The sequence below is a fragment of the Callithrix jacchus genome, chromosome 10, assembly GCF_049354715.1.
Source record: "Callithrix jacchus isolate 240 chromosome 10, calJac240_pri, whole genome shotgun sequence".
NCBI classification, from domain to species: domain Eukaryota; kingdom Metazoa; phylum Chordata; class Mammalia; order Primates; family Cebidae; genus Callithrix; species Callithrix jacchus.
This window is the reverse complement of record NC_133511.1, coordinates 109,150,468-109,164,638: the sequence shown is the minus strand read 5'-3', so window position 1 is coordinate 109,164,638 and position 14,171 is coordinate 109,150,468. Positions and strand designations below refer to the sequence as shown.

General features: G+C 41.8%; 1 protein-coding gene across 1 annotated transcript in view; it reads right to left on the bottom strand.

Moving 5' to 3' along the window:
- The window catches only part of EXT2 (exostosin glycosyltransferase 2), a 151,790-nt gene that overhangs the window by 111,428 nt on the left and 26,191 nt on the right, over window positions 1-14,171 (bottom strand). The window contains exons 5-7 of the mRNA XM_002755201.7: window positions 13,402-13,597; window positions 11,568-11,707; window positions 8,965-9,058 (exon numbers count right to left, since the gene is read on the bottom strand). Coding sequence (XP_002755247.2) covers window positions 8,965-9,058; window positions 11,568-11,707; window positions 13,402-13,597 — 430 coding nt within the window. The remainder of the gene's footprint in view (window positions 1-8,964; window positions 9,059-11,567; window positions 11,708-13,401; window positions 13,598-14,171) is intronic.

Here is a 14,171-nt window from a genome sequence, read left to right as displayed (position 1 = left end):
CAATTAAAATCTATTGTGATTTTAACTTTCCTCTATAAGTTTTTAAAATTAAAGATAGATAAAATTATAATATGGCAAAGAAAAGATTAGAAAAAGCAGGAAAGGCTCAGTATAATTCCCCCCCACCACCACTGGAAAGGGGCAACAGAGCAATAACACTTTATCTAAATGTGCCTGAATTTAAAATAAAAAAAAAGTCAGCTAAAGAGTCACTGATTTTTAACTCCCTACAAGCCATTCTGATCCTCATACACACACACACACGCACATGCACACACACACACACATAACAGAGAAGTAAACCTCCTTCCATGCCAAGATGTAAAATGTACACCAGAACCCACAGGAATAAATTCTCTTTTAAGTTTCCAAGCCCTGAAGCAAATGCATAACACATCCGTACTTATAACTTACTGTGGTTCTTTAAGACACTCTGCATACCTTGGAGGCTCCTTCTAATACTCAAATGCTGACCCAGAAGGAGCTCTCCCAAATGACTGTCAGCATGGAGCAAGGGCAGGGGGTGCAAATCTACATGCTTTGAGTCAATGATCTTATTTAATCAACACAACTACTCCATACTATTATTAGCTCTAGGTTATAGATGAGAAAGCAGAAGCTACAAAACTGGGACACACCCAGCAGAGTAGGATTCAAATCCAGGTCTCTCCAACTCACAGGCCCATGGGGCTTTCCAATACCAACATTTTTCAAACTTTCTGGGCTGGGACCCACAGAAAGAAACACACAAATACATTTTATGTAACAACTCACTACTGGAACCAGAGTTACAGGAAATATTTACCCTTACTATGTACAAAGCTCTCTAACAGTCTCCTATTATATTTCATTTTTTAAAACATGCCAGTTGTGACCCACTGAATTGACTTCATGATCTACTAACGAATCATTATTCTCAGTTGGGAAAATACTGCAGTACACCATGCAAAAAAAAAAAAAAAAAAAAAATCACCAGACTGGGAGTCAGGAGAGCTAGGTTCCAGCTGGAGGCTGGGCCTAACAATTCAGTCGCAAGATTACTCCAACTCTAGGGCTTACTTGTCATTTGTAAAATACAAGGAATGGGTTGAATAATTTCTAAGGTCCCTTCCAGCTCTTTTATTTCTTTCCTAAATCTCTTCAATTATACTTACTGCTTTCCCCTTGCCTACAAATCTTTTCATTACCCTCCACTTGTTAGTTACCCTCCTTCCCTTCAGTTTTCAACCAAGTTCTTTGTTGCTGGTATTCAAAGCTCTCCCCTGCCTACTGAGCCTGAGCCACAGGATGTTCCTCTTACCTACCAGTCTTTCTGCAGAACCTCCTGGTGGAAGTCAGTGCCCTGAGGCTCACCCTCCCTATGTGAGGCTGCCCAGGTGTGAAGATTCCTTTCACCTTCTGATCCACTCTGATCTTGAGGTCATTCCTTACTCTCCTTAGCATAACTGAATACACAGCACTCCTGGCTTTATAATTTATGTATTACTGAAAGTTCTCTTTCCAGCAACCTGAGGGTCTTTCTTAAAGACAGGATCTGTGCCCATCCTCTTTAAAATCTCCCTCAATATGCCAATACAATACTAGGAACAAAGCAAGTCCTTAATCCATATTTATTTAACTAATTTGCATTATGAAATTAAAAAGCCCAATTCTCCAAAATTTAAAGAATGCTTAGGTGAGCTGCTCTTGGAAAAGTCACCAAACCAATTAAAACTGGTATTACAATAAGACGAGTGACCTATACAGACTAAGATCTGCATACTACTCAATCGTATTTGCCCACAGACAAGACAGGCCAAGGCTGCCAGGGAAAGTAGCTTTATGGTCTCTCCATCTGGACTGTGAGGATTTAGATCTCAGAAGCTATACAAAACAACTGCAAATCAGTCCAAACCTTAAAGACAGGAAAATTTATTTACAGGCCCTAGTGCATTGTAAATCTGAGACAGTTCTATTAAAATGCTTTTCTTGGCTTCCAATCAGATACTTGGTAAAAAGTCTTTTTCCAACAAAGTTCTTAATACCAAAGTTGAAAAAAACAGTTAAACACATAAAAATGGTCTTCCTTAAGCATTCCAATTAAATGAGGCCTTATTTTATCCTGTTTCAAACAACAAACATTGACTGCTCTCCTTCACAGTAGGGATATATATACATAGGAAAGCTCAAACAGAATATTGAGTACTACTGAAAACAAAATTTTGACATTTAAAATATCCCACAAAATGATTACACCCGTCACCAAGGCTCTCCCATCGGCCAAAGAGCCTCCGTTTGTATCAGAACCATGGTTGTCTATTTCACGGGAAGAACTCCAGGGATCAGGTCCATGTGCTCTGTTCAAGGGAAGCAGCCAGTAGCTGTTTAAGAGCAAGTACAAAAGCAGAGACTGAGAAACACAGGCTGGAGTGGCATGTCAGGACTGGAAAGGGGAGGAGGAGAAGCAGGGAATACTTGGCATTTTTTTTTAAGCCCCAAGAGCCAGTTTATGTATATTTTTTTAAATCCTCAATTTCACAGTGGAGGTGCATAGTGGATAAGAACAGCAGACATTACATTACATTACAATACTGATATTGGAAATTAGAGTGAAACTTTTTCCATATTCCTCATAATGTATTTCCGGGGATGTGTCCAGTCCTAAATGTCTCAAACAACCACTTTTTCAAGGAAGACTATTCAATAAGCACTTAGCTTGAATGGTTGGGAAGCTCATCCTGATTTTTACTCTCAATCCAGGCCACACAGCTCTGTGGTTTGAATGAACTTGTAGGCAGCAGAACAGAGTGTGCTGCTTGTCTGTCCCCCACATGCTGTGTGGTCTTGGGAGGATTACTTTACATCTCTTTATCCTCAGTTTCTTCACATAAAAAAATTCAGACTACTCTTCTAATGGCCTAGGTTACTACTCTGTTGAGTCTGCTTTGTAAACTGGTGTACGCTGGGGGTGGGAAATGAGGGAGAAATGGACACAGACAGCTATATAGCTGTCATGGACATAACAGACCAGCCAGCAGCACAGGGAACCCTCAGATAATACACCAGTCTGGGTTGCTAAGGTTTCTAGACATCTGAAGGTTTACAACTTTAAGCAAATAACAAACTGTGTTTAAAAATAAAAACAAACATTTAAACAAAAAACTTTATAAAACATATTATGCAAGATCCAATGTCTTAAAAATATATATGCCAAACAAAATTAAACGTTAGCTTAAAGATTCAGGGGCATTAACATGAATAGTAATTCCTGTATTTCCTCAATTTTAAGATGCCTCATTAATAACAGTTCGGTGGGAAGAAACAAAAACTACATTTCATGTTCAAATTGATAACAAGACTTATTTGAATGTCAGAAATTTAAAATATGAAAAATAAAGATGTACTTCTCTGAATTGAGGAATTCATCCATCTTACAATGACACACCTAGGATATACTGAAACCTGCAAAGCTGTCCTTACATTCAATATGCCGAGAATTCTTTTTTATTAAAAATAGCTTTTCCAGCCAACAAAATGGCTCACGCCTATAATCCCAGCACTTTAGGAGGCCAAAGAGGGCTGATTGCTTGAGGCCAGGAATTCGCAACCAGCCTGGCCAACACAGCAAAACCCCGTTTCTACTAAAAATACAAAAATTAGCTGGGAGTGGTGGCATATGCCTGTAATCCCAGCTTCTTAGGAGGCTGAGGCATGAAAATCACTTGAACCCAGGAGGCAGAGGTTGCAGTGAGCTGAGATCGTGCCACTGCACTCCAGCCTGGGTGGCAGAGCAAGACTCTCATCTCCAGAAAAAAAAAAAGCGTTTCCATCTTCTTTTTTCATACCAGATTGGCAGATAACCCATCTTGGATACCTTCACTGTTAGTAGTCTTTCTTCACTTTAAATCTCTGGCTTCCAAACTACTATGGCTATGGAAACCAAATAATTTGACGTGTTGAAATTGTATACAAGCAGGATAAAATAAGACGCCCCTCATAGGGGCTTTCCTATAAAGCACATGAACTTCAGTGTACGCACACATATTTACTGTTCTGTGGCCTCTTCTACTCTCATCTTGATCAGAACTAGGCCCAACTATAGTCCAGAGGTTTCATTTTCTTAAATGAAAGTGTTTTGTCTTTTACCTAATCAGCCCACTACATCTTCTGTGCTTCTCTGCAGCACCAATATTTGGTTATGCTTAATAGAAAAATATGAAGGCACATTGAGATGGATCCGTGTAACAAACTGAAAAGAAACTGGTATTTGAATGTACCCCAAGTATTAAAGGCTAGAGAGAAAAGAAGATGCTGAATGTTTCTGCCACCTCAAAGGCTTCTAGTCAATTGAGTACAAAGAAGAGTTCAAAGGCAAGGCAGGCTCCTGACTTCCACCTCCTAGTGTGGCTGAGGTTAGAGGTCACTGCTGGTGGAGCCACTGACCAATAAAAGAATGTTTGGAAATTCTACTCAACAGATAAACTGGGGATCCATTTACACCTTCCTCCCTATCCACACAAACATTTCTAACGATACAGTCTAGTGTCTATCCAGCCTTCCAAGACCCTAGCTTGTGTACTTTTTCTTTGTGATTCAGGGAAGACTGGGGATATGAATGCTTCATTTGACTACAGAAAAATATTTAGCTGCATACTTCTGCCTGTCTTCCAACATAAGACAGGAGGCTGATGGAACTCCCATCTCAAGGCCTACCTCAAATTCTACCACTTCAATAAATCCATCCTGACAACTTCAGCCCCAGCCTTCTCTCCTCTGTTTCAGACCCCTGATGTACACAGAAAAACTGACATCCTCTTCTCAACTTTCTTTATGCGTATACCCCTATATCCCCAACACTAATATTAGCCATTTGTGAATGGCGATCACAGATTTTTTTTATAATCTCCTATAATCTCTCCCTGAAAAAAAAATTAGGGATTCAATAAATTAACTAACTAGTTAATTGTTAGCTCATAGAACAATAAAAGGCCAACTGATAAGTCAGCTTTATATTGTTACAACTACTATCTTCTACTAACTTAAGAAACTATTTTTTAACTTCCCCACAAAAAGCCCCATAAGCTCCCAGTAGTCTGCCCAGTGCCACGTGTGGCAGCACCACTCATTGGTGGCCTTCAGGAACAGATACCAGAGACACAGGTTGTACTTTTCCTCAAAAGTCTTAGTCTAACTATAACTGTTACTTACATTAGGCTCTAGCCTTATAGTTAACTTTTTGGCTGCTACTATCACATCTAAGGTCGAGAGGGGAATTTAATTTCCTTTCCTTGTCAGGCAGAATGACTTTCTCCCTTGGTACACACAAATTCTCAAGTCACAAGGACTTTCACCACTGCAGACATCTGTCAGATTGCAGCCTTTCTGATTCTAAATTCTAAACTGCAAAATGTTGCTCCAATACCTTCCTCACCAAGCTCCTACCCCCACATTTCTGGGGCCAAATCAGAAACTTTAGCTGTATCACATCTAGGGAGACTTAATCCTGTGCCAAGCACTATTTCTTCTTCATCTGAAGGAAACGGTCTCTAGAGAGCAGCTATCAGGAAGACGTCAGTGTGAGGCATCAGAGTGGCTCAAGGCATTTAGGATTTCTTGGAAAGATTTAAATACTCAGAGGGAAAACGAGTTAATTAAAAGTGGATGGAGACCTCTGCTGGCTATAACTGTCCAATGCAGCTCCGTTAAGCTAGTTGGGAGTTTCTCGGCAAGCAAATCAGACCCTCTGTTCCTCACTCTCAGTTCATTCTGACACATCATCTAGAGGCTCTAAGGTATCAACTACTGATACAATAGGCTTTCCCCTAAAATTGGATGCCTGTCTTGCAAAAAGACCCACATCTGACCTTCCTAAAGAGAATTCACTAAGGTATAGGAACTTTGCAGAATCAGGTGTTTTACCTTTTTTTTTTTAGTTACTCCTGCCAAGGTCAGGTTAAATCGATAGAAGGTAAACAGAAAGCAAAATGACAAGAATATCTTGGAAATAGTATATTTTGTTATAGAACCAAAGAACTCTAATTTTAGAGAGATGAGACATTTAACTATCTATAGAGAACAGTGGTTCTCTATCCAAGCAGTTTTGCCTATTCTCCACCCCCAATCCCAAAGGGGACAATTGGCAAGCAATGTCTAGAGACATTTTTGGTGATCATAACTGGGGGGAGGGGTGCTACTGGAATCCAGTAGTAGATGAACAACCCTAGTCATCCTTTATACCTAACTGGAAATCACTTTAACCAAATAATCTCCTTGAGATCAGTCCACTCTAGAAATCTGGGAGAAGAAAAGAGGTCATTTTGGGAATATGAATCACTCAGAGAAAGGGGAGTGGGACTAGTGAGGCACCACAGCAGAGAGCTTTAGACAGTCTGAAAGCAGCACAGGGAAAGAGGCCATCAGAAAGCAGAAAAGAGTTAGAAAGGGGGCTAAGAAAGTGCCAAGCCCACCTTTCTTTTGTAAGCTGGCATAGTGGATGTTCACCACCAGGAGAGGCAAGTGGCCCTTGTGACTAGAGCTGTTCAAAGGGAGAGGAGATGACCACTCAATTATTAATGCTGTCAAGGAGAGTAATATTCTTGGTAGGGACAAGCATTTCATAGAGTTTTTTAACAGCCACATGGAACATGGCAGATGATTTAGCCAACCCCTTGATTTCATAAATGAGGAAATGGAAGCCTAGGGAGCTCTGGGACCTATCATGGTCATGCAATTCAAAGGGACAGAGGCAGGGATCAAACCCAAGTCTTTTGACTCTAAGTGCGTCTCTTAAAACCCAAATAACTCAAAAGTGCACGGTTTTAAATGACTGGCATTCATTCCACCTCAACTGTTCTACGATTCTGAGCCATCACTGAAAATGACCAAGCTTTTCTCAGACCTGCAGTTCCCACACCACCCTCCCACGGACAACAGTACTCCATGAGCTGGCAGTAGACACTGCTCCAAAAACTAAATGATTCTCTTTCCCAGCGTCAGGGTGGAGGGGTGGAGAAAGTGACTAGATAGAATTTGCTCATTTAACCCCAGTTTTTTCTTAACCTTTGTAGACTAGATTCTAGTATAAAATGGTCTCTGCTTTAGCACATCATTCTATATTTAGTTTTATTAATACATCAAGATGCCATGAAAAGTAACACAAAGCAGGCCAGGGATGGTAACTCATGCCTATAATCCCAGCATTTCGGGAGGCCAAGGTGGGCAGATCACTGGGGATCAGGAGCTCTACCAGCCTGGCCAAAATGGTGAAATCCCATCTCTACCAAATGTACAAAAATTAGCCAGGCATGGTGGCACATGCCAGCTACTCGGGAGGCTGAGGCAGGAGAATTGCTCAAACTCTGGTGGTAGAGGTTGCAGTGGCCGAGATCATGCCACTGCACTCCAGCCTGGGCTACAGAGTGAGACCCTGTCTCGGGGAGGAGAAAGAGGTAACAAAGTACACAAACACCATGACTCCTCAAGGAGCATTTTCTTCTATATCACTAAGACTCAGATGAAATCAGCAGTTAAATAACAACTGGGAAACCCAGAAACGGAAAACGAACATGAGGATGTTATAAAGAAACTGCAGGGAGGCTAAAACTAGCCTGTGACTTCTATTCAAACTAGAATACCAAAATGTACAGATGAGGTCACTGAGCTCAGAGAAGGCAGATCCTTAACGAAGGGCACAGAGTTCGTAACCTACAGAGCTGACACCCAAGCCAAGCAATCTGAGGCAAGAACCTACAGACTTAATCTGTGTCTGATAAGAAGTTCCCTGTCATAAAAAAGAGGGTGGGCTGTACACATCCACTAATTTCACTATCTCCTAAAACCCTAAAATGACAAGGGGAATTTCCTAAATTAAGGTATGCATACCCTAAGATAAAGAGAATGAGGGACAAGATAACAGCATCAACATGTGGAAGCTGAACAGCAGAGGAAGAAGTGGTAACTGATGCTGGAGACTCAAGAGAGCTGCATCCTAGATCAGCTGAGAAAAAGTTGAGTCACACTGCACTAAAGAGTGAGGTTCAAGCAGGAGGACAGAGTGAAACCTTAAGAAACAGTTTGAACCCCAGATCCCCTTCCCACACAAGCAGACAGCTGCGCTGCCCCCATCCAGACAGAAGCCTGTGGCTGATTCCTAGGATAAGGCCAAATGCAGGCTCTCTGCCTGAGGGTGGGCATTTGAATTGACAGCAGGGGGTTGCATTGGACAGTTACCCACTTAATGCTGAGAATCCGCCAAGTCTCTTTGCCTGCTCATTTCCCACAGAGGTGATCTTTGACAAAGATTAAACCTTCTTAAAGGTCCATTAAAAATTTTGGGGATAGTCTTCTTAACTTTTTCACCTTGCTTGATATTTAAAACCAATTAAATGTCCTTTGGGAGAAAGAAAGGAAAGCTGGACTAAGATGAACACCCAGTGGAGTATTAAACAATCAGAGAGCAGCCCAGGGAATGGGGGCGTCAGAAGGTAGAAGAGAAATTTGGAAAGAGAGGCAGGAAAATGGCAAATGTTCCTGAAGAGAAGGGAGGACTCCCTAATTACAAAGGTCGTCTGAACTGGGAACCTAGGCTAGTTTCTGCAGCAATAGTCTCATGGTCACTAACTACACCGAAGTATTGCCCTGAAATGGTCCAGCCTCCATGGCTGTCTTAGTCACTATGACTATTGCCTGCACTAACTACAAACCTCCAAAGAGCTTCAGCTTTGTATCTGCTATAGTAAGACCTTAAAACTGCAGTAGGCTTACCTCTGCAGAATTCTCTAAGAGTTATTATTTCAAACCTTATTTGACACTACTCACCTAACATGAATTTCCTATCGTTTAAGTTTAGTTAGTTGACCTAGTGGAGGAAGTAAGCCCCACTCAGGCACTCAGCTCCTGTCCCTCTGTATCCAAACAGTCAAGGCCACCATTTCAGTACCACCCACATCACCTCCCCAGGAGGGCTGCTTGGACTCAGCCTCTTACCTGTCTCTGCATTTCTTCAATCTGTCTTTGAGGGATGCTCTGCAAAATACTGTACACATCTGACATCTTTTCTTCTGGTACAACCACAGATGCTCTGGAGACAACAGCAAAACAGTTTACAAACACACAGCCCTTCACAGAAAGCATTACTACACACAGTCTTGTTTCATTCTCACAAGCAGAAACAAGACTCCAAACCTCCTTCAGCCCCACATCCCTCCCAGTAAGTGAGTATTCTCTTTCCCCTCCCTTTCTCATTGGCTGAACTTCTCAAAGGAGTTCTTTACCAGCTCCATTTTATTTTTACCTCCCCCTCCCTACTCCATTCATCTTTCATCCTGCCTCACTCCACTAGTGCGCTCTAGCCACACTGGTATTCTTCCAGTCACTTGAACACACCACAATGTGCCCTACCACAGAGGCTTTGCATGTGAAATCCCACCCACCTGGTACACGCTTCTTTATTCCCTTCTAAATTAACAAGTACTTTTCTCCTTTAGCTATCTATTCAAATCTATTCATTTATCTTGCATATATTTATGGAAGCCCTATTATGTGCACACCCAACAGTGAATTAATCAGTCAAGGAAGACAAGAGAGTAAGCAGGCCAGGAGAATGCCTGCGGGAACAGCATTCCAGGCAAAAACGCTAACAAGCAAACAGCCCTGAAGAAGTAGTATGGTGGGCAAGTGCCAGGAACAGCAAAAAGGCCACTGTGGCTGGAGCAGAGTAAATAAGACAGAGAATAACACCAGGAAAGAAGAACAGAGCCACAGCAAAGAGTATAGGACCTTGTAGGCCACTGAAAGACTTGTGTTTTTTTCTGAGATGGAAAGCCATTAGAGGGTTTTGGGTAAAAGCATGATATTACCTGATCATGTTCCAACAGGACCATTCCATCTAAAGTGTGAGAATAAACTACAGGAAAGCAAGAACAGGAGCACAGAGATAGCTGGAGAATACTGCAAAAGCCAGGCAAGGGATGCGATGAGGGAGGACTTGATGACAGGGCTGAGAGGGTAGAGCCTTCAGGGTTTGCTAACAGATTAGATGTGGTGGGTAAGAGAAAGACAGGACTCAACAATCGCTTTTCCTTCATGATATTTAGCAGTTTGTAATTACATTTGTATAAATTAATGATTGAACTCAAAACCTCACTTCTGTCAGCTAGGCTGTGCATACATCTGCTATGACATTGACCACAAAACATTATCATCGGTTTGTCTTCTCTCACTAGATTCTAGCCTCCTTGAAAAGAGAGGCTCTGTGTTATTCACAGGAGGCTTTCCTGTCAATAGGAATGAATGAATGAATGAATGAATAGGTGGGTGGGTGGGTGGATGGATGGATGGATGGATGGATGGAGGGATAGATGGATGGATGGACAGGTGGATGGATGGATGGATGGATAGATGGATGGATGGATGAATGAATGAATTCAAGCTATTCAAGTTGTTCAAATACCTGTAGTGATCAGATTTAGAAAGAAATATCAAAAAAGTTGGGAGAGGAAAAACCAGTAAGCATTTGAGGCAAGGAAAAGACTGAGAGATAGATATGAAAGGAATTAATTTTCAGCAACCCTCAACCTTCATAATCTTGGGAAAACAAAGCGTGAGAACAGAGGGCTATTCTGTTCATTACAATATAAATCGCAAACACCCAGCAGAATGGAATTGGGTCCGTCTGTACACTGGGACTGTCTCTACGCTTTCATCTACATGGAGGCTCTCCAACATCAGCTACATTCGACAGAGACTCTAGACCAGTGGTTCTCAACTGTGACTACAAATCAGAATTGCCTGGGAGCTTTAATATTCAGAATCCCCAAGAATTAGGCAAGGCATTTTTTTAATCTCTCCAGGTGAGTCTACTCTGCAATCAGAGTTGAACACTGGCCTAGGCTAGCAGTTGATAACCATTTTCTGAAAAGCAGCAGTCCCCAACCTTTTTGGCACTAGGGACCAGTCTCGTGGAATACAATTTTTCCACAGACTAGGTTTGGCAAGGAAAGGTTTGGGGATGAAACTGTTCCACCTCACATCATCAGGCATTAGTTAGAGTTTCATGAGGAACACACAACCTAGATCCCCCATATGCACAGTTCACAGTGGGGTCCAGGCTCCTCTGATAATTTAATGCCACCACTGATCCGACAGGAGGTAAAGCTCAGGTGGTAATGCTCACTGGCCCACTAATCACCTCCTGCTGTGCAGCCCAGCTCCAAACAGGCCACAGTCTGGGAGTTGGGGACCCCCATGACAAAAGGCCAGATAGTGATATTTTAAGCCTTGTATGTCATCCAATTTCTGTTGCAATTACTTAACTCTGCCAATGTGACACAACAATAGCCAGACTATACATAGAGGAAGGGACACGGCTGTGTTTCAATAAAACTTACAACAACAGCCAGCTTGCAAACTGGACTCAGTTTGTGAACTGCTCTAGGCCAATGTACTAACTCTCCTGATGGAAAATAGAGAAAAACTATCTGAAGTAGTAGTTCTTGAACCAGGGTATGCATTACAGTGACCTCAGGGACTTTTTATTTACCACACACACAGAACTGCTAGTGTAGAGTTTATTAGAAAGTACTACCCACCTCTTCCAGTCAAGAACTTCAGAGAAAGGCAAAATATAGGAGTCTGCAATCACAACTGGGACACAGCCAGCTTGTAACACATCACTCAATACTGCCTGGCCCAGCCGAGCTCCACGAAGGACTACACAGAAAGTAGCCTCCTGCAGGAACACAAAGAGGTAGGAGATTACAAACGACTTTTGCTGATCCACTGACTTTGAGCCCTATAGACCACAAAGTTCCTGCAAGGAACACTGAGGCATCTTGACCAAAAATGCCAAAACACAACAGCTCACACCTGTAAAACTTGACAAGTTTCAATGGTTACAATGTTTTCTATTAATATTTCTCTTCTTCAATACACTGTTGACATTCTGAAAATGTTCAAAGTCAATGTCAAAGTCTTCCCCTAGACAGTGAACAATGTGACTTCCTGCAGATGGGTCTCTTTAGGCCCTAGTATACTATGTAAACATACCGTGTGGCACACTGTCTGACATCGCTCACAGTACCTACCTCAGCCTACCTTGTAATGGAATTATTTTGTCTGGGAATTTCAGGCTCTCTAGAAGACCCCCTAAAGGGAAGGTATCAAATCTCTTTTCATCTTTCTACCCCCCATAGCATCTAACAGTGCGCTTTTTATATAGAAGATATTCATTTCATAAATTCAATGCCTTTGAAAAGATTTTAAGACTGATATGTTCTAGATAGAAAAAATATATCTAATGAAAAATTTCTTTCTCATTCACTCCCTCAAACCCCCTCTGTGTGGGGAATACTTGGGAAAAGGAGAGATGTGCCACAGAAAAAAACAGCTGCAACAGGTAAACCGACATACAGAGACCCTAACTACCTACTACTCTGTTTCTCCCAGTTTTTGCCTCTTAAGAAGGGGGAAAGAAAGATTTTTTTTTTTTAATGAATCTTTAAAGCTAGAGAAAAGGAAAATTGAGAAAAAGAAACAAAGGAATTTGATATTTCGAGCACCTCTGGGGATAAATGAGAAAAGCAGCAGGAGTAGAGGAAGCGAAGCCATCATGGCGCCCGGAGGTACAGGTGGAAAGCTCCCCTGACCTCGAGAGTCAGCATCCAGATGTGGATGCACGTGCTGATAACCATTTTTCCTGTCTAGACAAAGGTTACTATAAATACTCCTGCCCACATCACCACTGTTATCAGCCAGACATTCCAGAGAGAGTGCAGCACTTTTTGAAAGTATTTTTACAATCCCAGTACGGGCAAGCTCTCTGGAGATTAAAAAAAAAATCACACTCACTCCTTGATGTTTGTCCTTGAACTAACCTGTGTCCATTTTAACTATTTAAGTGAACAAAGTTCAATTTCTCATTCCCTAGCCCCCATACCCTTGGAATGTCAAATATAAAAGTGGCAAGAACACCAAATACCAAAATGATAAAAACAACCCCAAAACCCCTACACTCCCAGGGAAAGTTCACTGTGGCTTTGTAGGCCAGTATGGTCAAGGGATGCAAGTTGCCACCTTAAAGAAGAAAATTTCTCTGGAATGCCTTATGAATACAGGGGTAAAAGCAAGATATATTTGCCTGCTTTGCCCATGTGGCTTCCCTGCAAATCCATCAGATTTGTGTTTTTAAAGTATAATGAATATCTGAAAGGAGTATGAACTCTCATAGGCCAAGCAGCTTTACATGAACACAATACATTCCAAGTACCTGAAGGTCTACATGTCCAGTAAAGAGCAATGCTACATTTTCTTCCCCTAGGGTAATTTTAGTTGCATATAAAAAACAATTCAGGTTTGTTGGGCTCAATTTTAACCCACAAAAGCAACCTCTACTGAGTCTTGCGAGGGGTAATGAGTGACACTCACCTGTAGCACCTGTGGGTAATCGAAGACCTGGTGCTTGTGGCAGCGCTTACGGACAGAAAGGACGCCCTCTGAGAGGTTGGTGCATTTGTCGAGTACTAACACTGACTCTCCGTGTTTGACCTGGAGGGCTTCTACGTCCTCTCTGTACTCAGGATGGAGACCCACCTGAGACGACAGGAGGAAGTATCGCCGTGGACTACAAGGGAAAAAATACAAATGATCGGAAAATTGCAGCTGGTATGTTAGTCAAGGTAAGACAAACTTTGATATTACATTTATGGCAATAAGCGTTTCCTTACCAGTCCTGACATCCACTGGCTTTTAAAAATTATCCTCTGTAGCATTAGTAAATATTTAAAATATGATATATTGTGAGAAAGTAAGATATGATTCATTCACACCCTGAAATATTATGTAATCATAACAAATCTTATTTGGGAACAGTTCTTAATAGTGTGAGGAAATGCTTATAATATGCTAAGCTGAGAGCACATGCTATAAATGTGGGCGTGTGTTTGTGTGTGTGTGTGTGTGTGTGTGTGTGTGTGTGTGTGTGTAGAAAGAGAAAACTGATCATTTGGAAGGAACATCAAAATGTTCTCTTAGTTCTATCTGGGTCCCCAGTCTGAAAGGAACTGGAAGCTGGCTGCATTCTTCAAATGGGGAAAGAGGGAAGCTCAATGGGAAGCACCGGCATGTGACCGAAGGCTCCGGAAAGGGCTGCTCCTGGTGTTGAACAGCATCCCTGTAATGGAGAGGCTCCAGGGAAA